This window comes from Phodopus roborovskii, unplaced genomic scaffold (genome assembly GCF_943737965.1).
Source record: "Phodopus roborovskii unplaced genomic scaffold, PHOROB, whole genome shotgun sequence".
Taxonomy (NCBI): domain Eukaryota; kingdom Metazoa; phylum Chordata; class Mammalia; order Rodentia; family Cricetidae; genus Phodopus; species Phodopus roborovskii.
Genome location: NW_026126517.1, coordinates 18,549,470 through 18,574,915, shown reverse-complemented (window position 1 = coordinate 18,574,915; position 25,446 = coordinate 18,549,470). Strand labels below are relative to the sequence as shown.

Here is a 25,446-nt window from a genome sequence, read left to right as displayed (position 1 = left end):
CCTCCTTCTTCCCTGCAGCTATAAGACGCACTGTCAGATGAACACTCATTCTTCTTCCTCCTTTGTAATATAACAATGTGGATGTTTATAAAGCTTCTCCTCGCCTTTCAAAGCCAATACAATTAAAGCACAATGCATCTTAATTGCCAGCCCCCAGCCCTGTGCAGAGCAAATGGCAGCCGTCCCAATTAAAACAAGCATGGGCACTGAACTGAGGAAAGGTAGGAGCCAGGCTGGGACTTCTGAAAAAAAAAAAAACAAAAAACAAAAAAACAAAAACTGCCCCACACATAACAGAAAACAATTTGCATCGAAGGTGCCTGGTTTATCATAGTGCCCTCTGCAGGTTCTTTACAAATGTTTTTATACCAACCATTCCCCATGCTCCACAGTTTTCCAGAGGCAGGGGAAAGGCAACTAAATTATCTTTGCAACTAAATTATCCAACAGACCATGCCAAGAGACCCAGAAGGCACATAGGTGGCACAGGTCTATAATCCAGCACTCAGAAGGAGGCTGAGGCAGGAGGATCTTGAGTTTGAGGTTAACCTGGGCTACATAGAAAGATTGCCACAAACAATAAACAAACTAACAAATAAAAAGACAATCAGAATCAACTATCTTAAAGTTTGATTCTCAATACAACAGTAAGTGGATGTTGGCTTAATATGAAAAGTTTATTTTTATCAGATATTCTCATTTCATTTTATATGTGTTTTTGCCCCACATAGATGTCTGTGTACCACATGCAATCTAGGTGTCCATGGATGTCAGAAGAAGGCATCAGACTCCCTAGAACTAGAGCTACATATGGTTGTTAACTACCATGTAGGTGCTGGAAATTGAACCTGGATCTTCTGCAATAGCAACAAATGCTCTCTTAACCAACGGACATCTGTTCAGCCCTCAAAAGTTGGAATATATTTCTTTCTTTCTTTTTTGTTTTTTTTTTTGTTGTTGTTTTTGTTATTGTTTTGTTTTGTTTTTTGTTTTTTTTGTGTGTTTTGTTTTTGCTTCTCTTTTTTCAAGACAGGGTGTCTTTGTATAACAGCTCTAGCTGTCCTGGAACTAGCTCTGTAGAACAGGCTGGCTTCAAACTCACAGAGATCTACCTGCCTCTGCCTCCCATGTGCTGGGACTAAAGGTGTGCACCACCAACAACCAGCTAGTTGGAATTTCTTAAGCAAATACTTTGACCAAGTGTAATGGCTCAACAGACAGAGGCACTGATGGCCTGAGTTCAGTCCCTGGGATCCACACAATAAAGGGAGAGAACTGACTCCTACAATTTGTCTTCTGACTTCCACACCCACACCATTGTGCTCAAGTAAACACACACACACACACACACACAGAGAGAGAGAGAGAGAAGTAAATATAAATAAAATAAAATGTAAAAGAGAAAATATCGTAATACAGCTTTAAGCTCTTGCATTACCAAAAAAGACAGCACATACTCAATACATGGGTGCCAGTTTCTCAAGAGAGAGTCACCTCATAATTTGGTCAAAGAATGGAGTGAGCCACACGTGTAAGACACTAAGGACAGTACTGAAAGAGCTCGTTCAGTCAGAGCTGCTGTTCCTGCAGAGCTTTGAGTGACAAAGTGCTGCCTCAGACGGTATTTTCTCTTGACTGAAATCCAGATTACCTGGCACAAGCCCAGATATTTTAAAAGAATTTAGAATGCCAAGTACTGTCCAGGTGAGTTTACTGAACACATCCCAAGGAGGCTAGTCTATGGATCATGGTTTTCCCAGCTCCCTCCAACACCCACCTCAGTCAGGCATTCCCTCTGCTGGGAAGAAGAAACTCCCCCACTTGGGAAGTGTGAACTGTCCCTGGTCTCTTTCATAACACCAGGCAGAAATATGCAAATTGTTACCCATGCTTCCCCCATCCCATCTCTCCACTTCCAAATGCCACGGGTACTTCAAATAAGAAAATAAAACAAAACAAACAAAAAAACAGTGAAGGATGGGAGGCTTGGAATTAAATGATAATTTTCCCTGGTGTCTTATAAAGCTACATTGGGAGTGCTGGTCACCATCTGTCCCCTGCACCCTAAGCAGGCAAGCAAGCAGACAGGGCTGCAGTGTTTAGATAACCTGGTGTGTGTGTGTGTGTGTGTGTGTGTGTGTGGGTGTGTGTGTGTGTGGGTGTGTGGGTGTGGTCATGGGTGTGTGTGTGTGTGGTATTACGTGACTGCTACTGTATAGTTAGGACTACAAGGCTGTTGGGGACAGAAGTAACTTGTTCAAGGTACCACAGTGAGTCAAAGCTCCACCCTTTCATTTGTGAGTTCTGTCATTTTCCTCTGCTCCTCTGAGCTGAGTGTTGCATCCATAAAATCAGGCTATACAGGCAGGCACCCTCCAGGGCACTGTAAAAGGCCCACGAGTTACCTCAGCCATATGCTTAACACAACCATTGGCACACAAATGGGTCCAATAAATGTCAGGTATTATTGTTATCCCCAAAGAAGACCTGTGCCTCTTTTCTTTCACCAAACGGGACTCTGTTCCTAACTGAGGGCAGTGGCTTTGTCTCCAGGTGACCGAGTGTTAATTCCTCAGCGAAGTTCATGATGTGAGACACTGGGCATTAGCAGTAATGACTTATCTTCTTGAGGAGAGTTGTTTGGTCCAATTCTGTGGTGGGGTTCACTTGTGGCTCCTGGGCTGAACCCTCTTATTGACAGGGTGCATGCTCCCTTGTGAAAGCCAGCTCACTCCACTAGGAAGTGCTCTAATTACTGTCCTTCCTCCTGTTCTCCTTCTACCTCCTAGCCCTTCATTTCTCCTCCTCCCTTTATTCTTTCCCTTTCTCCTCTCCCTCTGTGGCCTCTGCCTTCTCAGATCCTACCACTTCCAAGAGCCAATGGCCCTTTTCCAGAAGTCTTTCTCCAGTCGCTCCGGGCTGTAGGGACACAGCCTACAGAGATGTGACAACTTTGTAACTGTTGCAGGATCTATCTGTAATGACACCTTTACCCCGGGCCTTATTATGGCTTAGTTTAGCCTTCTGGTCCTCTCATCCATCCAAGAGCAGTAGGTTTCCATGACTGACCTCGCCAATGATCAAATGAAACGTGAAATGGGCTATTCCAAAGCCTCGAGGCCCAGATGGGTCGATATGCACGCCAAGGGCAGAGCTGGGGCTCTGTGAATCGAAGTACACTGGCCTAGTTCGGTTGCTGGGGGATGTTCTGTCTAGAAGCAAACCCAACTACTACTGGAAACCAGCCAGCAGAGCTTGGGCCCGCGCGGCCGCTTTAAGAAAGGGGCGGGGCCCGGCACAGGCGAGGCAGGGCCTGCCCACAAGGCTGCTTTTCCTTTTTGATCCATTCAAAAATTACTCATTGCAAATTCCCGGACAGCTCAGAAAGGAGAAGCCGGGGGGCGGAGGACAGAGGAGGCTGCAGAGGCGCAGTGTTGGGACTCCCAGACACAGCGGGCTGAGGTCGGTCCCACTGAAGCAGCCGGCCCGCGCCGATCTCTGGTGGCCTCTCCAGGAAGCGTCAGTCTCCGCCCGAGGAGCTGGGAGCACCACCCCCGCCGTCCTCCCGGGACCCTCAGCTCCGACGCGCCGGCGATGGGCGGCCGCTGAGCGGGCACTCGGCACCGTGACCCTAGCCCTCGGTATGGCCGCACGCGAGGAGCTGTACAGCAAAGTCACCCCGCGCAGGGACCGCCTGCAGCGCCCGGGCACCGTCAAGCATGGGTCGGCGCTGGACGTGCTTCTGTCCATGGGCTTTCCCCGCGCCCGTGCGTAAGTAACCCGCTCGGTCCCCGCGACCCTCGGCTTCGCTCCGGCTCGCCGTCCTGGCGCTGCCGGATACCTTTTTGAGGGGACTCGATGGACGCGCTGGCGGCAGGAGTGCTGGGCTAAGAGCTTGCTTGGGAGTGTTGGGCTACTAGGGCAGATGGTTCGAATCCCGGGCTCCGCGGGTGGCCCTGGGCGGTTTGCGCGCGCTCGCGCGCGCGCTCTCTCCCCGGGTCTCTTTTGCTAAGCCCGAGGAAAGGCGGGTCCCTTGGAGGATTCGGATCCCCTGTCCAGGCAGGGTGCCGAGCCAGCTTGGGGTGGCAGGGTGTGTGTGGTGGTGGTGGGTGTCTTCTGGTGGCTGAGGAAAGGCGAGGAGCACTGGGGCAGGGTGGCCGGCACCCCTGCTGCAGCAGCTTCCAGCTCCGGATGTCGCTCTTGAGCTCAGGCTCCCTCCCGAGTGGGAGGAGCGGGAGCGTGGGTGTCGCTGAGTGTTCATTGATAGAGAGGATGGAATGGGAAGAAGCGATTCCTCCAGGGGACCAGGGTTCTCGTCAGTGGTGACGGCAGCTCAGAAAGCTGTGGGTGCTGGAAAGTGGGGGCTGCTATCTCTCCTTTCTTCCTGAGGGTGGACTGGGGAAGGGCAGAGAGCGCAGGTGGCTGTCGCTGCAGCCTTCAGCTTCAAGAAAGAGCAAGGTTGCCAGTGTAGGGCAGCAAAAGCAGGAGATCTCTGGAGCTGGTGCACTTCAGAGCAAGGGGTTGGAACTTCGCCTGACAGAAAGACGGCGCCTGTTGGCCAGGGGAGGGGTGGGGGTGCTTCTCTGTTTAATTCCTGGCTTGCTGGTTTCCTTGGTGGGAACACAAAGTTCAGGATGGTGGCATGTGCTGCTTTCTCAATCTTTCATTTACATCACCTGAACTGGAGTTGGGAGAGCTTGATCAGTAAGTTCGTTCTTTCCTATGCTTTCATTCAGGCGACAACTGTAGGGGTTATCCTGGGACCCTTGGTTCTTTGCTAACTTGGCTCCAGTCTAAATAAAGCAGACTCCTGAATGTATCATCCCACCCAGCCTGCTAGGAGTGCTGTTTGGCACAGTCGGTGAAAGGCCACAAAGTGGACCAGATTTCTGCTTCCTGCAGACTTGGAAATACAGAGAGAAGAGGTGAAGAATTCTACAGGGGGTGCTAGGCAAGGGTCCTCCACAGAAAGCCCTGTGGATGGATGGCATTCTGTAGGACCTCGTGAGAACCCGGGCAGAGTCCAAATGTGCTATAGAACTTGCAGAGTTCCAGACAGCTGTCATTTCTGAAGTGAGACCAGCGTCAAGGACCCACATTATTTAATTAAAGGAGAAGTGTTTCACTGGACTCTTTAGAGTCTCATATCTGATATTCAATGGGCTTTAAGGCAAGAATCTATTTCCTGCAATGGGTCGCAGAGGCCTTGCTCAGGTCCTGGCAGATTTGATTTTGCTTAATTCCCAAGGTCACTGACTATTGTTGATGGTTGGAAATATTTTATTTTCATTATCCATTTATCCTCATAGCAGCTTAATGAAGACATACTCCATGTCTATGTTGTAGCCAGGGAAGCCAGGGCTTGAAGAGGTTATACAACATACATAGGGTCACAGTAGTTAGGGACAGAGGGAAACAGAGATTCAAACCCAGGCCCTGTGTCTGCACTGCAAGACCCCACAGGAAGAGCCACAGGATTCCATGTATATGAGATGCTCAACAGTTCCCTGTGTACAGTAGGCAGGCACTAAGTGGTAGTGTTTTATTTGTTTCTTTTGACTACTGGAACAAGTGGCTACAGGCTGGATGCCTTAAGTCAACAGAAATGTATCCTCTTTATATTTTAGAGGACAGATGTTCCAAGTTGGTACCCTTGGGATAAAACTGTTGGCGAGGTCGTGCTCCCCCTGGAGGCTTTAGGGGGAGAATCCATCCCATTCATCCACTTTCTGCTGGCTGATGGGCATTGTTTGGTTGTGACTATGTCATTCCATACACTCTGCCCCAAATTTCCCTCTGGGTGTCTCTTATGATACATGTAGGAAATATGTGTGTTCGTGCATACGTATTTGTTTGTGCACATGGCCATGTAGAGGCTCATTCCTCCATTCAGTTCCTGTGTGGAGGACAGAGGTTGACCTTGAGCATCTTCCACTATTACTCTCCACCTTATATTTTGAACAGGGTCTCTCAATGATCTGGAGCTTGTTGTTTTGGCTGGAATAGCTGGCCCTGGAGCCCCCACAATCTACCTGTCTACACCCCACCCAGTGCTGAGATCACAGATGCTTGTTAGTGCATGCAGCCTTTACTTGGGTGCCAAGGCTCCAGACTTAGGTGCTTATGCTGTGAGCACTTTACCCGCTGAGCCATCTCCCCTGTGTGATTAACTGCTACATAAAGTTGTGCATACATGGGGTCCCATACTTGTTCATACTGTATGATGTTAAAACTGGGCTGGCTGTTTCCTCAAATATGTAACATTCCTCCCTCCTTTCCTTTCTTCCTTCAGTTTTTTTTTTTTCTCTAGTGAGATAAGGTCTTTTTTTTTTTTCCTGTAGTCTAAGCTAGCATCAAATTTCTCAGCCTCCATCCCAAATGTGTGTTAGCAGCCTTATCTCTCTCTCTCTCTCTCTCTCTCTCTCTCTCTCTCTCTCTCTGTTACAAACTTTCAATTTTTTTTCTTACTTAAAAAAGCATCTAAAAACTTTTCAATACAGGGCTGGAGCAATGCCTGAGGGTGGTGGTGGTGTGGTGGTGTGTGTGTTAAGGACACTTGCTCATGCAGAGGAGCCAGGTTCAATTCCCAGCACCCACAGGGCTGCATAGAACTGCTTGCAATTCCAGTTACCACCCTCTTCTGACTGCCTCAGGCACACAGACATACATACAGGTAAAATACTTATATGCATAAAATAAACAAATCTAAACACAATTAATTACATTTATTTATTTGTGTGTGTCCAACCCACATGCATATGGTCACAGAACAACTTCTAAGAGTCTAGCTGTCTCCTTCTACCACATGGGTCTCAAGGATCAAACTCAGGACATCAAGCTTGGTGACAAGCTCTTGGTATATTGTCTTCTGCTCCACCCCTGTCCTTAGCAAATGGCAGGATTCTGTTCTTTTTTTATGGCTTAGTAGTGTTCCATGAATGCATATGACTGCCCTGCGGTCCTGAGTAATCCAGAATAATTGCCTGAGTCAAAGTCATTCCTGAACTTCATCATTCTTGTAAGGTCTTTCTTGCCATGTAAAGTAGTGCTTCGGGATAAAGACAGATATCAGCCTGTGGATGGTGGAGCATGCTTGTAATCCCAGCACTTGAGAGGCAGAGGCAGGTGGATCTCTATGAGGCCTGCCTGGTCTAGAGAGTACCAGGACAGCCAGGGCTGTTATACAGAGAAACCCTGTCTTGAAAAAACAAAAGAAAAAAAAAAAAAAAAAAAAAGAAGAAAGAAAGAAAGAAAGAAAGAAAGAAAGAAAAAGAAAAGAAACAAAGAAAAAGAAGTGGGTATCTTTTGGAGAGTCATTCTGTAGCCTACCACAAGTATTGTGGTATTTCTAGTATTACCCCTCTTTACCAAAGAGAAAGAAACAAAACAACAACAACAACAAAAACATAAGGTGTGAGGGAAGAAGGTTGGGTTTATTGCTCTTAGCTAATTTTTTTTCCTAAAGAGGAGTGGTGTTGTTGGATCACCTGATCAGATTCAATGTCCTGAGCAGGCTTTGCAGTTTTTGTTTTCACAGGGTCTCTTATATCCCAAGCCGGCCTTGAACTCACTGTGTTGCTGAAACTGGCCTTGAACTCCTGATCCTCCTGCTTCTGCCTCCAAAGTGCTGGGATAATAGGCATGTGCCACACACAGGGCACTAAAGGAGGCTTGAGTCTGGTCCCTATCCCACCCTAAAAGCACAAGTATCTGGGGTTCTCCTTAGTTGGTTCACTCCAGTCAATAAGAAATAGCTATTTCAGATTTAGGCTTCAGGCTTTTAACTTCCCACGGAAAACCTAGGAGGAAGACTCCAAGATTTATTTGAACATTGGAGGGAGGAATGATCAGTGCCATCCCTGGGGGGCCAGAAGAACCTTGGTGTAGCATATGTAAAGACATAGCCACCCATCCGGAGAGAATAGCTGAAGCGGGCTACTAGCAGGACTCCGTAGCTGGGTCTGTTGTGCTGGGACAGGGACTGGACTCTGGATGGCTATGATATGTCAGCAGATCCAGGTCCCATTCTGATTTGTTCTATGTCATGCTGTGTTCCTGAAGCTGATTTAACTCCTCAATCCTTCTCAGGGGAGAACTCTTAATGATCAAAGGCTTGTTAAGTGTTTGTTAGACCTTAAAGTGGCACACTGTCAGACTGGGCCTCCCAGGGTGACCTCCGGGACAGAGGGGTGAGGGGGGAGAATGTTCTCTCTGGCTCACCGCTGCTCTAAAGGCTTTGTCACCCCATGTAACCTTCAGTTCAACCTAAACACTGCTGTAGAGGGACTGTTTGTGTTCCACTTGGTGGTTATGTTGGGGGGAGGAGGGCAAAGGGGAAGCGAATGAGGTGGGGATAAGTTAGGGACCCTGGAAGGAAACTTTCAAAGCCTGTATAGCTCATCCTTTCCTTTTTCTGCTCATTAGCTCTGCACTGGCCCAAACATCCTAAAAATAGAAACCTAGCTTCCTCTAGGCTGGTGAGGTTGGTCTGAAAGAAAAGGAAGAGTGATGGGTTGGGCAAAGGCCTGAGGCCAATGAGTGGACCTGAGGAGAGTGGAAGTGGCCTCTAGCTGAGGACACCCACCTTCAGTCAAGGGTATCACCATCTGCGTGTTGCCCCTCCTGAGTCAAAGGATAGTCTCAGCTAGTCTTTTGGGGCCAACTGTGTAGCTTGGAGCAAGTCACTGAGCCACTGAATCTAAGGACTCAGCCTATACAACCCTGTGCTGTCTTTTATTATTATTTCAGGAATTTATTTTAGTTTTGAGACATGTGGCCCAGGCTGGACTCAAACTGACTTTGTAGCTAAGGCCAACGCCTTGACCTCTTAGTCCATCTTCCCCCACTTCCTGAGTGCTGGGATCACAAGTAGTTACTACTACAGTTGCCTTATTTTTATTTTTTAAAGGTTGCTGGTGACTAGAACATTCTTCATACACACACAAAAAGAGACTTCTATAGATTTCCCAAGGAAGAGAGAGAGAGAGAGAGAGAGAGAGAGAGAAAGAGAGAGAGAGAGAGAGAGGGAGAGAGAGAGACCATAAGACTGGTGGTACGACTCATTGGTAGAGCACTTGCCTTGCCTTCACAAACTATGGGTTCAATCCCCAGCACTGCTAGACAAACAAATAACAAAACACAATAGTCTCAGAAGGGTCCTTGCTGGAGTGCAACATCCCAGATTCTAGTCTAGCCTCTACCGGACCCTTGAACCATCTTCATTCCCATTGAGTCTTCTTTCCCCAATGTTGTGATCAGCTCTCTGCACGGCAATGCCTGCCCTGGCATTACACGGGCTGGTGGAGTAATGGAAAGGATTTGGAAACAGTTGAGCAGGACATTCATTTTTTGGCAATATTACATTAGACTGGAAGGGGACAGAGGTGGAGGATGTTGGTAAAACTACAGGCGAAGGATAGCTGGGTAGGATGGGCTTGTTTTTCTCAGCTAAGAGTATTTGAGTTATGTCTAGTTAAAGACAGAAGGCTGGAGTAAGCGCCTGGGACTTGGCAGCAAGCTGAGTTAGCTACACCTCGATGCTCAAAGATAAAGGCAGCCCAAAGTGGCTCCATGAGCAGTGGAGGGGCAACTGGCAGGGCCATGCATTAAAGTATCTAGTTTCTCTGGCTCTCTTGTTTACCTGTTGGATGACACTGGATCCCCTGAAAGCACTTTGACCAACCAAGCATCTCTGACATGAAGCCAACTCTGACCTGGGGACAGGTGCTGCTTCCCTGAGCATCTTGGATAGAAAAATACAGTCATGGTCCACTTGCTGCTGAAGGGTTTTTACAGGTATCAGGGCAAGGAAGTCTCTATCTACTGTAACTATGGCTGTGCAACATTCTCTTATACTTGTGCAATATGGTGCAGTTTTAAAAAAAAAATGTTCTCATGTGCATTAAATACCAACTGCAAGGCTAAAGCCAGTGATACAGCCTTGGTTTGAAGATGTGAAAGCCAGAGGCCTCCAGGTTTTGCCAAAGATCACATGGTTAGTTTCTTTTTGTGGGGGTTCACTATTGCTTTATGGACCTTGGGCTAAAATTTGAAGTCCAGTGAATGTTCTGTGTACACAGAGATTGCAATTTAAAAGGATGTTAGCAGGCCATCTTTTTAGCCTACCAAGGAGTGGTAAACTATTATGGATGTTCTTGGGCAGATGAGTGCAATAAGACAGCATATCAGGTGCCTTCTTCAAGTTTTCTTGTACTGGATCAGCAAGATGCATCAGTAGGTAAGCATGCTTGCTGCCAAGCCTGACAACCTGAGTTCAACCCTGGAGGGTAGAAAGAGAAAACAACTCCAGAAGGTTTCTTCTGTCAGTGTGAAAGTTTTCTTGTGTCCTTTTGCAATAGTCTCCTCTTGAGTTCATCCCCCAAGTCCTATGCAACCTTTCTCATCGGCTTATTGATTTAGTTGGCATTTTCTAGACTTACATGTAAGTGGTATGGGACAATGCATACAGTTGTACTCAGCTTTTCTTGAGTTTCAACTCTCTCTCTCTCTCTGTGTGTGTGTGTATGTGTGTGATAGAGAGAGAGAGACAGAGAGAGAGAGAGAGAGAGGGAGAGAGAGAGAGAGAGAGAGAGAGAGAGAGAGAGGGAGAGAGAGAGACTAGCCTCAAATGTTGATGGTAGCTGAGGCTGGTTTTGAATGTTAGCTCTTCGTGATTCCACCTCGCAAATGTAGTGATTATGGAAGTGTGCTACCACGCTCAGCTTGATCATATTTTTTGGTCAACATCCTATGTTGTGTATCAGTAGTTAGTTTCTTTAAACTGACCTTGAGGCGTGTGAATGGCCTGCTGGCCTAATTATAACCCCTGAATACAGCTTTTATGAAAATTCCCCATCACGCCCTCATTTCTAATTATACGTTAGGCTTTTAGACCACATTGGCGATGACACAGCAGATTCTCAGACATAACCACTTTTAAGTTTCAGAAATTGAAAATTTGATGAGGAAACAGGTCTAGAAGTCTAAGTGCTGTGGAAATGGACAGGCACCCTGCCTCATTGTTGTATGGCATGCTTGTGTTGTCCCCTGGCCACCTCAACTCCAGCTGCCTCTGGCACATCATTCTTGGAGCTAAAGGCTTTGCTTTGTCTCCCATCACAGTCACTCTGGCTAATGACAGTGGCTCTGTGGGAGCCTCTGTGGTCCCAGCAGGCATTGTGTGTGTGTGTGTGTGTGTGTGTGTGTGTGTGTGTGTGTGTGTGTGTGTAAGGGGTTTTCCCTCTATATGGGTATCGTTATCTGTCTCTACAAACCCAGCAGGCATTGCACATAGGGGTCCTTTTCCTCTGTGCTAGCATCTGAGAACTAGAGAGACCCTATTTTTCATTGTTTCCTTTCTCCTGCCTTGGTGCACAAATAAAGTCATGCCTGGGTTTAGTTGTAGGTCTGCCCCTTACCAGCCAGCTGGTAAACTTGGGGTGAGTTTCTTTACACACCAAGTCTTAGTTTCCTGTCTGTACTACCCTGTCCCCCTCCCCAACACACACAGACACACACACACACACACACACACACACACATCTAAGACCACTCAGGCTGTCTTCCTGCCTCAGCCTCTGGGTAGCTGGGAGTATAGTTATGTGCCACCAAGCCCAGATCTGCTGGTAAAATTCTGACAGTAATGAAGGACAGTTGTGCCTACGAGATGTGCTAATCCATTCAAACAGTGGGATAGTGCCTGGCATTCCCTCAGCCCTCGGTAACTAGACAGTGGCTGTATTCTTCATGGTGCTGCTGCCTCCTGGATGCTTGTACCCTGTGCCCCTCTCTGAGCTGGGATGCACAGTAGTACATGGGCAGAGGCCAATAAGGCTCTCAGTACTGCATTCTGCTCCCTCGTGCCTGGCTCCCTCCAAAGGGTCTGAGCAGTGCCAGGCCAAGTAGCAGGAGAGACAGAGCAGAGCCAGCACCGCCCAAGTGGCTGGCTGTGATTGATGCCCAGGCTCAGGGATCTGATGGGGGTACCATATGGCTGTCTACTGATTACTCTCAAATGGAATCAGACTAGAGGTCTGGAGAGTGGAGGTGGGGGAGGGGGAAGAAGGGAGAGAGGGAGGGAAACACAGATCTCCTGTGCCTTTCTGCACTGTGACGGGCATAGCCCCAAGCAGGACACAGACTCGGTGCCAGGAGAAGGGTGCTAGCAGTGCCCACGGAAACTAAAAGCCCTTGCCTTCTTTGAGGCTGAGTCTCTCAGAGACCACTGGGAATTTGCCCAAAGACTTCTGGAAGAATCTTTCTGCTGCTTGTGTTTTCTTGGAGTGTGGGTGGGTGGATGTGATGTTGGCTAGAACTCTCTGGATCATCTCCCAAGGTCACACGAGTGTGATCTATCCTCTCTTCCTCCCTCCCCTACGGTTTGCTTGATTGTTTGTTTGTTTAGAGACCCAACCAGCATTGAACTCTTGATCTCCCTACCTCAGTCTGCCCAGTTTCCATTTCTCTTCCACCCTCTTCCCTGGTGACTTATCATCTTTGCCTCCTACTATTTATGAGGGGACGGTGTCCTGGATGACCACCAGTGCCCCACTAAGTTCTGTGGTGTGGATGTAATGGCAAATGTCAGTCTCACTACTGAGCACTGCAAGAAGCTGCTTGATCTGGCCAGTTGCAGACTGTTTCCATCAGCACTGGGGTGATGATTCACTCTTCTAGGCTAGAGTGAATGTCCAGAGGCTTTGGGCTCTGTGGTCACATGGGTTGATCAGTGGCGACACATGGTACAAGTAGGTAGGTTTGCTATTCTGATCCAAAATGAAACTGGTTTTCTTAGCTTTGTACACTCCTTTGCCTTCCTGGGCCTCAGTGGTTCCAACTACAGAGCACATTGAACTCAGACCTTTCTTAGGTCATTTGCAATTGCCTGGGTATCTCCAAGGTGACTTGGACAAGTGTGCTGGAACATCACAGGGACATCTTTGTGACTTCTGTTCTATTCCAGGGCACTTGGGTTCTGTGCCTTCACTTTTGTTTCCTTTTCCAGAATACTTTATTGTCACAGAACATTCTTCAGGGGCATAGGGAGGTGGCTCAGTTGGTAAAGTGCCTGCTTTGCAAGCATGAGGACCTAGTTCCACCGTTAGTACCCACATATAAAGACATCTGTGATGATTGTGGTCACAGTCCTGGGAGGCAGATATAGATGGAGCTATGGACCTTGCTGGCCAGCCTAGCCCAATCATGGAGGCCAAGCTCCAGTTCCCAGGGGAGACCCTTGTCAAAGCACAAGGTGTATGGCTGCTGAGGGATAGATAGCACCTGAGGTTTCTACTGGCTTCCTCCACATGCACACATATGTGAACCTTGCACACAAACAGACACACACACACACACACACACACACACTCTCTCTCTCTCTCTCTCTCTCTCTCTCTCTCTCTCTTTAGGACTGTTGATATTCTAGAGAGTAAATAAATGGAAAGAAAGAAAGATATGAGGCAATTACAGCCATAGGGAGTCATTTAATGAGTATGCATTAGTGTAATTTTCCAATTGGTACAAAATGTGCTTGCTTTCCTACAAAATACAACCCAAGTGCTGGTTAAATAAGAGAGGAAGTCCTGCATGCAGCTGGGCACCTAGGGTGAACAACTGATTCAGAGATACCTTTTCAGTTACAGGGACATCTTCCCTTCAGTGGAGTTGCCTCATTGTTTATAAGATGCTCTCCAGTGTGTTTCCTGGCTCCCGTGGAAGCATAAATATTCTTGTATATAAAGCAACCTTGGCAGGGAACTCTTTCAGTACTAGAGCTGTTTCTATGCAGGGCTGAGGAGCTGAAAGAAACACCAGCCAGAGGTTCACAGCAGTCTGCAGGATGCGTGGGGGAGGCTGAGAGCACAGGGGATGAATGGACAGTGGCAGCTAGCCACATGTTTTTAGGTGTAGCTGTGTGTGGCTGGGGGAGCTGCTTGGGAATCAGGTAGCTGAGTTATTTAGAATCCTACTTCCGTGGAGACCGTGCCCCATTTAGAAATATTTACCGAGAGCATTCACTCTTTAAATGTTTATTCCTTTGTCCCAGGAAGGAAGCACTTTGAGGCTAGGAAGGAAGTGTGCTTCCATAACTGCTGTTGTGTATGGTGCATTCAGCCAGGGAGACATGTGCAGAGCCCTGTAGGGTCAGCTGGAGTCCCCAACCCCTGTTGTCTGCAGATTCGATTCTTACTCCACCTCTCCTGGAAGTGCCTGCCTTTCTCCTTTCTTCATTCTTTCTCCTTTCTGTCTGGTTCTTTTCTGTGCTTTTTGGACAGTGCAACTATGGCACACCTAACTGTTCTTCCTTTCCTCTTCCCATCTCTCTCAAGCCTTGTTAAACATGACCCTTGAAATAAGTGGGGCAAAGTGTGTGTGTGTCGGGAGTGTCCCTACATCACCTTCTGAGGACAGAGTAAGCTGCCCAAGATCCTCTAATAGCTTTTTAGTGAGTGTGGTGTATTTCAGAACAAGAAATGTAGGCCTTTCACTGCTTATTTGCAGACAGCTGTGATAGCTTGTTCTAATAGGAGCTGGGAGGGCAGATGGAATGAGACGTAGCCTCTCTTTCCCTGGGACACTGGCACTCCAGTGTCCAGTGTCCAGAAAGAAACTTATGACCATGTGGTACACGCAGTGCAAGGGACAGAAGACACACCTGTGGGGGGGGGGGATGGAGGTCCATTAGCAGAGTTGCTTGACTAGCATGCTCACAGCCCTGGGCTCAACCCCCAGAACCATGTCAATGTGGAATGTTGATGAACACCTGCAATTCTAGCACTTGGGAGATGGAGGCAGAAGGATCAGAAGTTTGATATCATCCTCATATACGTAGCAACTTGGAGGCTAGCTTAGACTACATTGGACAGGAGAAAGGTGATACGAACAGATGATCAAAGAGGCAAACATGATTTTGAAATGCAGATACAACAGGATCAATGAATGGCCTTTAGGAAGGGGCAGGGGTTCAAAGGATTTTACATTACAAGTGGAGTATCTCTGACCCAAGAACCCAAACTCTGAAATGCTCTACAATGTGTGACTCTGAGCATAAACATGATGCTGTAAGAGGCAGATTTCACACCTGGCCTTAGTACACAGAGGTATCTAAGATACATGAAGTGACCTGCAGGATATGCATGTAAGCTGTGGAACATACTTGAATTTTATATTTAGATTTGGGTCCCCTCCCCGAGAAATCTCATCTGATGTACATGCAGTTATCCCAAACTGAAAGTGTATGTATGAAATGTGAGGTTCTCCTGATGCCAACATTGCCGATGATAGATGGCTGAACTGGACGTATTGTGAGGTACTGTCTGTGGGAAGATCCTCCAGAGAGAGAGAGTTCAGAAGTTCATAGCTGGGAAAGTTTAACTGGCCCAAACCCCCAGATAAACTGAAGAGGAATAAGAGCAGCAAGTGAAGTGAGGCTTTCAGTATCAAACAGGCCACCTGCAACAGACGCAAAGCTCGGGCCTGCTGACTACCTGTCTAGACCACAGACCTGTCTTCTACTTCGTGATAAATTGCTCATGCTTGGGATCTAAGAAGCAAGGTTGCCTGTTTCAAGGTTTGTCTGTGTTTTGGGGCATTCTCTAGATTGGCCTTTACCTGTGACTTCTCTCCTTTTCCTCTTCCAGCCTCCCTTCCTTGGAGACAAGGTCTCACCCTATAGCCAAGGCTAGTCCCACAGTCCTCTGCCCTTGCCTCCTAAATGCTGGGATTATAGCCAAAGCATCCAATCACTTTGCTCAGCCCCGCCCCCTCCTCCCTGCCCTTTTTTTTTCTTTTCTTTTCTTTTCTTTTTTTTTTTTTTTTTTTTTTTTGCTTTGCTTCCCTGCTACTGCTGGACATTTGTTTGCCTCTCACTGTACAGAAGACAGTCATCATTTGCTTAGGCCTGTGGGAATGACAAGCCCTGAGGAGGAGGGTGGGATTGGGTGGGGAAGTACTGCCTACAGTAGGGAGCTAGGAGAGCCTGAGGTGTGTCACCCACCCACCCATGAAGGTGAGAACAAGGCATATTCTCCTCAGGGGCTGAAAATGGGCTTTTGAGGTGAATGACTAAGTTCAAGTCCTGGCTCTGTTGCTTTCTGAGGATGTGGTTTTATCGTGTGACAAAACTTTTCTGGGGAGACGCAACACAGGTCTACTCACCCAAGAGAGGGGACCCATGACAGACCATAGTACAGATACCACCAAAGACCAGTGTGGTGAACCAATGAGTTTTATTGGGGTTGCTTACAGAAACATGGGTAAGGGGTTACTTACAAGATCAGAAATGACTCAGACACCGCTGCATCACCAAAGCCTACCCCAGCAGGGGTGGCCACTCACTCAGAAAGCTGGGAGCCTGGAGCACACTGCACAGCCTGCAAGGTGGAGAGTGTCTCCTGTGTAATGGAGGTGATATCCCAAGTTCTAGGATTAGGGCGTGAGAGCTTCAGGAAGCTCGTTCTCTGTCAACTGCAGCCTGTGGTCTGTCTGCACTTCTCCCGAGTCTGTGACACTTGTCACACTTCTCTTTCCTGTCACTAACCCTCACTTGCTGTTTTATTACTCTCCCTCTTTTTTTCTTTTTTCTTTTTCCAAACAGGGTTTCTGTGTGTTGCCCTGGTTGTCCTGGAACCATCTCTGTACACCAGGCTGGCTTTGAACTCACAGAGTCCCACCTGCCTCTGCCTTCTGAATGCTGAGACTGAAGTCCTGTGTCACCACACCTGGCATATCATTCTTAACTTTAATTCCCAACCCTAATATTTGCAGCCAACCTTTCCTGGGTGTCTGCTGTGGGGGAGGCTATCTTCTAAACACTTCACAGTGTCTTATTTTGTGCCTCACAACATGCCCATGTGGCAGGAACAGCCACCCCCATTTTATAGGTGAGAACAGAGCCAGCAAGCGGTGAAACCAGGGTGCAGAAGCCAGGTGGCAAACTGAGTGTGCTTCGTTTGTTTGTTTGTTTTGTAGTTCTGGGGGATGAACCATTTAACCACTGAGCTGCGTCCCAACCCTTCTTTTCTTAAATTTATTTGTAACATTTACATATTTATGTATTTATTTGTTTGCATGTGAGCTGTCTCTCTAGCCCTAAGTTTTAAAAAGAGATTTTTTGAGATTATAATATAATATTTCCCCTCCTCTTTCCACTCTCGGGAACCTCACAAGCACCCTCCTTGCTCTTTCAAATTCATGGCTTCCTTTTTCATTGTTACATACATATATGTATATACATGTATATACCTAAACACATAGGTACAACATGCTCAGTCTGTGTAATTTCCTGATTTGTATATTTTTTATGTATGAAGAACTAGCATGATTCCTTTCACTGGGTAGTCTTGAATAGTCCATTCTTAGAAGGCTATTTAGTTTGACTTAATGAAGCCTACATCCTTCATCCTGGGGAGACACTGATGAGGGTTCAGCCTCTGTTTCCAGAATGGCCTTGGCTAGTGTAGATAGGTACAGCAAATGTGCACGCAGCCTGTTTTTTGTTTTGTTTTTTTTTCTGGTGTCTCTGGGGGAGCTACTGTTACTGTCTGCCCTTCGGAAGCCCAAGGAGGGAAATGACTGACTGGGACGTCAGCACCCAGAGTGCTGGCCTCTGGCTGGTGTTCTGTGAGGTTTGATGAGTAACAGAAGGCAGGAAACTCGAGTTCCAAATAAATGAGGTGATATCCCTAGATTACCCAGGACTGAGGTCACGAGGGCAGCCTGGTTTGCCCTTGGTTTGGTTTGTTTCTGGGCCCCACCAGCTGCCTTGTGGTTGGCTGTCTTGTGGTATAGACTGGGTTGACAATGATGCTGCTATCCTCCTTATAGAATGTGTGTGTGTGTGTGTTTGTGTGTGTGTGTGTGTGTGTGTGTGTGTTTTGGGGAGGACAGGCGCTGGGTGGTTCTTGGAGTCACAGATCACCCAGTCACTGCCAGCTATGGAGTTTCCACCTGTTACTGACACTCAATGATGGTGGTAGAAACAGCAAGCACACCCTCACTCATGTGGCTTCATCAAGGGTCTTCAATGTAGGTGACAGCATCTACCCTAAAGAATTGTTGTAGTGATGAAATGAGATGGAGCGTATCAGTAGGGTCAGCCTTAAGCCAGATGGCAAAAGCATAGCAAGTGGCAGACAGGGAGAATGGGAATTGGCCTATCTTTAGAATCACAGCATTGAGACACGTGCAGAAGGGAATTCGGGATATAGATGGGATTTTTTTCTGTTTGTTTTGTGTTGCTGTTTTGAGATTGAGTCTCATGTAACCCAGGCTGGCCTCCAACTCACTATATAGCTGAGGAAGACCTTTAATTTCTTCCCTCCTCAGAGTACTGGGGTTACAGGCAAGCATGCACCAAGATTTGTGGCACATTTTGGTTTCTTTATGTTGCCTATCCTGCCCCCGGAGTTCAAGATTCTCTGGCCTCAGCCTACCCGTTGTTGAGATACGGGCTAGAGCCACCACACCCAGCCAAGGGAAGATAACAAGCTCCTCCAAGTCTTTGTCAAGAGACTGTAGTCAGTCTTCCTGTCTTTCCAACCCCATTGAAGATAGAAGACCTGTGGCTAACTCATAGCTCTCTGTGAAACATCTGACTGACTGGGGTTCTGGGGTGGGGCCCTGTGGGGAAGCTCTCTTCCCAAGACATGGGAGCCCCTCCACCACGCTTACTAGGCTTTCCATGTGTACAGAGCTGGTCTGGTGGTCTCCTTATGGTCTCCCTTACCAAGAAGGGTCTGTGTTCAAAAATGATGGCACAGGCCTGTAATCCCAGTACTTTGGAGACCTCAAGGTTCAAACGTTCAAGTCATCCTTGGCTACATAGTGAATTCAAGGCCAGCCTAGAATATATGAGACCATATCTAAGAACAAAACATCAAAATAAATAAAAGAAAAAAACCTGTAAGGCTGAGCCTACTGGCACAGATCTGTAATCCTAGCATGAAGGACACTACAGCAGGACAATGATAAATTGAAGGCCAATTTGGTGAGAACCTGTCTCAACAAAGCAAATATATAAACAAACAAACAAAGCAAGGTCTGTGTCCCCTTGCCTTTGAGGCATGGCGAAGTTCCCAGCCTCATTTCAATCTGTCAGTCATGACAGGGGCCAGTAAGTGTAGGAGCAGGGAGGTGGCCCAAGCAGGCCTTGGTCTCTACAAGTATGAAGGGTCCCAGTGCTATGAGCCTCATGGGACCTGGAGTCACAGAGAAGTTTGCACTATGACAGGCAGCCTGCCCTGAGGATACAGAGGTTGCATCTTAGAACACAAAGTTATAATTTTTAAAAATTCTTTCCCGTTCCATCTTCTGTAGCCAGGGAGACTGTCCCTTGCTTTTTCTGAGTTGTCTGGAAGTAGTAATGCAGGGCTACAGATATTTGATTTGGAGAATGCTTGACAAGACAAGAAAGATGGAAAGCATCTGGTTAGTTCAACAAAGATTCACTAAGCTATGATCCTGACAGGCACCCAAGAGTTTGCTGTGCTGGTAGTATTAATACAGAGAGGAATAAGACCTGGCCTCTGACAGCAGGAAGCATGTGACTTTGATATGTGATAAGATAGAGGGAGGGGAGCCTATCTCCCCTCTAATCTGTGGGCTGCCATGTGAACACAGGAGGCTTATCGGGGACATTCATAGGGAGGTTACATTGCTAGGGGCAGAATCAAGTCTTAGTTCACAAGTAGAAACCACTTTGAGAAACCAGTGGCCAACGATAACATTCTACCCCTTGAGGCCCCTTGCTCAAGTGCTCTTGTTTCTACTGAGCATGGTTGACTTTCTGACTGCTATCCCCAGGAAACCTCAAGAGTTCCATTTGGACTTAGAAACAAGTAGGGGAGACTAGGCGGGCTACCCTGGCTTGTAAGGCCTGTAGAGATGAGGCTGTCTTTTAGGGGTCAGTCCAGGTGGCAGCTTCCTCATGCACACTTCCCAGGGATGTTTAGGAAGATTGACTGCACAAGGCTAAACGTGTACAGTGATGAGCTAAGGAGGCCAGCCAGCGCCTCAGCAGAGGTAGCATCTGCTTACTGAGCAATCCCTCATGGGGACTGCACTTGTAACTGCTCTCTACACATGTAATGGGGATTGGGAGCCAGCATTTTGGAGGTAGAGAGTGGGGATGGACGACTTCTCAGAGGCAGCAGTGGAGAGGGTGGCAAGCAAATCCAGTGTGACTGAGCCAGGTGACAAGCGCAGCCCTGAGGAGTAGGAAGAAAAGGAACTGTTAAGCTGATGGGAATGGGAATACAAGAGCAACCCTTCAAGACTTCCAAGTATGACTTGGAAGACATAATAGGGCCGGGTGTGTGAGTTTGAACAGTAAGAAGAGTCAAAGATCAGCCTTGAACTCCTTCTGAGAGAAAATTCTAGAAGGATTGAAGTTGTTACTACAGTTTCTGAGGTCTACCTGTATTAAATCATTTATTTTTAGTAACAAGTCCAAGACTCTTCTTTCCCTGTTTGGTCCTGTTGGCTTAATTGCCTCTTTTTAAAATAGAGGTCACTTCCTCCTCAGACAGGGAAAGATCAGAAGGTGCATAAGTCTCTCTTCGGCCATCTCAGCTTTCTTCTGTACCCTTGCCACATCACAGAGCATCATTTTATGTCTTTTTTTTTTTTTTTTTTGAGACAGGATCTCATGTATCCCAAGCTGGCCTCAAACTCATGGAGCCAAGGATGACCGTAGACTTCTGTTCTGCCTACCTCCACCTCCCAAGAATGCTAGGATTATAGGAGTGTGACACCATTCCCAGTTTATGCCATGCAGGGGATCGAACCCAGTGATATGTGCACACGAGGCAAGGCCCCTAGCAGCTAAACCTGGAGGACCCTCTCAGGGCTGCTTGATATCAAATGTCCAGAATACTCTCTTCCTTTTTTCTGCAATAGTTTTTCTTGGTTGTTGTTTTCATTTGTTTTTATCACATGTTTACCGGGCATACACAGGACTAGGGTCTAAAAAGAAACAAATACAAATAGAAAGTGCTCTCTGCCTTCTTATACTCCCAGGCAGAGGAGAACAAGAAAAGATTTAAAACACATAAGAGAGATGAAAGAACAATTAGGTGGCACTCTGCTCAGTGCTTGTAAACAGAGATGTAAGTAGAGCTGTGGGTTCATTCAGGAGTTAGGAAGGTGGTGGTGGTGGGGTCTTTATTTCCTCCAAAACGCTAGAAGCAAATCCCTACTGGTTTCTGCAAGGTGTTGGAGGTGTGTGTGTGTTCGTGTGTGTGTGTGTGTGTGTGTGTGTGTGTGTGTGTGTTCGTGTGTGTGTGTGTGTGTGTGTGTGTGTGTGTGTGTGTGTGTCTGTGTGTTTTCACAACTTAGGTCCTCATGCATGCTAAGCAAGCCCTTTACTGCTGAGCTCCACCCTCCTTGTCATCAGCTTTTATGTTCCATTCCCCAGCATCAGCACCCTATGAACCCAGCCCTAACTTACTGCAAAAGACCATCAGTGTTAATGACCCCATTTACAAATGAGGAAAATGAGGAAGTGGAACTTGTTGGGCATGCGCTATGGGTTTAGGGTGTCCCTGGTCTCTAACCTTCTTTTTTTTTTTTTTTTTTTTTTTTTTTTTTTGTCTCTGAATGTTTCCTTACACCTATGGTTACAGGGCTTTGGTTTTGGCTTGGCTGATTTATTTTTGTTCCTGGATCACAGCTTTTAACTCACACAGCGAGCTCCCACACGCTCACTGGCAAACAAACTTTCCTGGCAACACAGCCAGCTGCTGTTTCCTGTGTTTAGAGACTGCATTGCAGGGAAGTGTTTTAAGAGTTGTTTTGAGTGTTGTGTCTGCTCCTCCATGGAGAAGTGTGGATGCTGCTTCTGAGGAAGAAGAAGGCGAGACATGGATGCTCAGTGTTCTTTGGCAGCTCTCAGGTGATGGGAGATTTGTGTATCAGGACAAGCTCAGAGCCTTTGTTCTGTGTGGCGTGAAACCATGGAGTTTATGAAGTCTGTGGGCTGTGAGGTCAGAGTTCTCCAGCCTCCTCTGACTCCGGGTAAGACAGTTTATGTCTGCCTTGTCCATCTGTGCGCCAAGTTACCCAGAGCTGCAAACAGCACCCTTGGAAAGTTCAGTGTGGCGCTGACCCATTAGCCCCTCTCAGAGATGACTAGGGTGCTTCTGCTCCAATAGATCCCAGAGACACGGTTGTAGTGAAACAAGGGGGTGTGTGCTGAAAGAGGAACCCTTCTCTAGTTTTCATCTTGGAACAACAGGGACTCCATAGCTTACTAAATAAAGACAGGTGAAGACTTATGTTTGTGTGTGCCTACTATGTGCTACTTTATGCTTTTACTCAATCCTAAACCAAGGAGTGACTAGCATTCTAGTTCTGCAAATGAAAAAAAAAAAAAAAGCCATACAGACATATGCAAAGGCATCCAACTAGGTTTCAGAGCCCTTCATGATTTGTCAGTTTGCTGTTCCATACTCGCTTCTCCCAGCCCTGATGGCTCTTTGAAGCTTTTGCATACCAATAGTCCTTGCTACTGAATTGTCTTCCCTTTCTTCCCCTGCGGCTCCCTTCTGTGGTTCTAAGATAGCTGTCAATCAGGAGTTGATCAGGAGTTAAGTGGCCTGGCTACCACTTGCCTTTCCAGCTCCTTCTCGGGTCCCACCCTTTTGTCACTATCACGTGTCCAGGACACCTCAGTCACCTTTGACTACTCAAAGGCTCACCCTTTTAGCACCTCAGGACTGTGCACAAATTTGTTGATAAAATAATGTCTTCTTTCTGGGTACATTTTTCTCTCTTTGGTGAGACCTCATGTTCATTTGCTTTGCTTATTGAATTATGTAGCAGACCAACCTTGAACTTACAATGTAGACCAGACTAGCCTCAAGCTTATGACCTTTCTGCTTCAGGCTCCCCAGTGCCAGGATTAGAGACATGTGACACCACACCCTGGTTAGGTAGGTGTGACCTTAATCTATGCCTTTCAAATACTTTGTCCTTTGAGAAAATTTCTCAGATTGTGTCATTCATTTCACACTTCTCCACCATCTCTCTCCATTCTGCTTCCTGTGCGCACCTGTGTGAGTTTATGTGCACCACATTCTTGACTGGTGCTCACAGGGTCCAGAGGACATCATCTTTCCTGGAACTGGAGTGATAGGTGGCTGTGAGTTGCTTGGTGTGGGAGCTTCCCAGGAGCCAAACCCAGGACTTTTGGAAGAACAGTAAACTCTCTTGACCTCTGAATCATCTTTCTAGTCCCTATTAGTTTTTCTTGAGTGAAGAACTCAAGAATCCCAGGCTGGTTTTAGATTCCTGATCCTCCTGGCCTAACTTTGTTTTCCTTACTCACTGTACCAGCCAAGTGACCTTCTACCTAAATGCCTTTAATGGTAGGAATTTGAGTGCAGGTAGGAAAAAGCTGGGAACGGTGCTCTATGGCTTCCTCAATGTCTGCCCCCACTCCCTTGTCCCTTTCACTAACTGGGGACCAGTGTCCACCACACTTTCTGTCCTCTTTTCCATTGCAACTGCACTCAGCCTACATCTGTCTGTCTGGACCACATTCCTCTGGGTCCAGGTGACCAATCAGGAAACAGAAACCACAGAAATGAGAGAGAAATGCCTGCGGCCTGGAGGAGTGGCAGCAAAGACTGAATTGGTTTCTCACTAATCGCCTTCCAACATGGACATGCCCATTCACTTGTGACTGACTGAGATGGCCCTTTGGCACAGCCACCATCAGCTCCCAGGACCTTCTTCCTAGAGGCTGACAGGGGCCCTCGGGACCAATGGATGCCTGGGATCAGAAATTCTAAGTACTCCATGCAATGGCCAGAGGGAGAGGAGGCTGCTCTGCTCAAACACTAGCCTGAAAACCTAGCTTGAGAGTCCCTCTGCTTGAAATGCAGTAGAATAAAATCCTCCAGGAGTTAGGGCAAACAGTGTCCATTTGTGAGGCATGGTCTGAGGAAAAGTTACCACACACAGGGGTTCAGAAGGTATGAGTTCTATCTAGCCCCTGCGTTTTGCTTGTTGGCTGGGTAATGCTGAGCAATTTATCTGTTCCATTTCAAACAGCATGCATTATATTCTTACTGTGTCCTGGGAACTGCTTGGCCAGTGGGTACATGGAAATAAACCGGGAACCTCTGCCCTCAAGTACCTCAAAGTCTTATTCACATGACTCAGGCTGTGACGGGGTGTGAAACCCGCTCAGCCCACTGAGGAACTGAGAAATGCTCTCCAATGAGTGCTGAGGCCAAGAAGGTGGGCACATGTTGAACATAGAGGGACAGACAGAGAAGGCAGAGTTATTGTATACACAGGCAAGGTGGGTAAGACACATGTACACAGCGCATGAGACATGGATGGACAGTGAAGCTAGGGAGGTGGCAAAAATCATATTTATGCTAAGCCTTCAAAATGTACTAAAGGTCACTGAGCAAATTCACGGTCTGCCAGATCTGTCTGTGAGGGTCTGTGTCAGCCTCTCTTGAGCTGGGTGACAAACGTTTACCACCATGCCCCTCTCTAAAGCTCCTTCTTATTTAACAAATTGAAAAAGATAGGTTAAATGTTATTCCCATTGCATAGTTTGGCTATAAATTATTTCATTTAAATATGTATCTTTATTGAAACCTTGCTGTTCAGAGGAATTAGTGATCATTTATTGTGAAGGTTATTTAAAAAGCACAATTGTATGAATTGTTTTATATGTTTTCTTGCCTGAGATGACAGCAAACCCCAGTGGCCTTTGTTTTCGTTTCTCTGAGGCAGGGTTTGCCCGTGTAGCCCAGGCTGGACTGGAACTCCTTATGTAGCCCAGAATGAATTCAAACTCGGAAGTTTTTTTTGCCTCAGGCTCCTAGTAACCCATTTTTTACAGCGACACAGAAGACTGACTAAAACAAAAGAAGTCAACCTCTTTCTGAAGTACAGATTGGCAGCTTCATCTCTGTATTCCAGCCCAGGTCTCATGCAGTCAGACAGAAACAGTTGCTCACAGAGGATATGGAGTTCTACCCTCTCCCACTTCTGCTTCTTCACTTTTGGATGTTAGATTGAGAATGTAGGTTCTGGACAAGCCAGAGCAAATGGCATCTTCTAATGTCAGACCCAAGGATGTCTCTATGGATGTGTACCCGTTCCCCTCTGATGAGGCACCAGGTCCTGGCACGCGGGAGCTTGTTCATCTATTGTTTGGGTGTCCGGTTCTTTGTTCTTCTGTTGGGACACTCACCTAGGACACTGCCCTATGAGGCAACAGGTGCAGGCTCACACGCGCACACATTTTTATATCCCTGGGGCTTGCTGAACAAACTGGATAGGCAACTGCAATCAGCAAGTTCCTGGCGGTGGTGGGAGGGGCAGGGAAGAGGGAGGGAGGACCCTGTCTCAAAAATTAAGGTGGAGAACAGTTGAGTAAGGTATCCATGTTGACCTCTGGCTTCCAAGTCTACATGTACCTGTATG

The 25,446-nt window shown here is 47.1% G+C and overlaps 1 protein-coding gene across 2 annotated transcripts in view; it reads left to right on the top strand.

Annotated features, from left to right (window-relative positions):
* Nucleotides 1-3,333: 3,333 nt before the first annotated feature.
* Nucleotides 3,334-25,446, top strand: part of Ubash3b (ubiquitin associated and SH3 domain containing B) — a 139,484-nt gene continuing 117,371 nt past the window's right edge. Inside the window, exon 1 of one of the 2 annotated variants that reach the window (XM_051197161.1) lies at nucleotides 3,334-3,771. In XM_051197161.1, the coding sequence (XP_051053118.1) occupies nucleotides 3,644-3,771 (128 nt within the window). In that variant the 5' untranslated portion in view covers nucleotides 3,334-3,643. The remainder of the gene's footprint in view (nucleotides 3,772-25,446) is intronic. The other variant, XM_051197160.1, reaches the window with a different exon arrangement.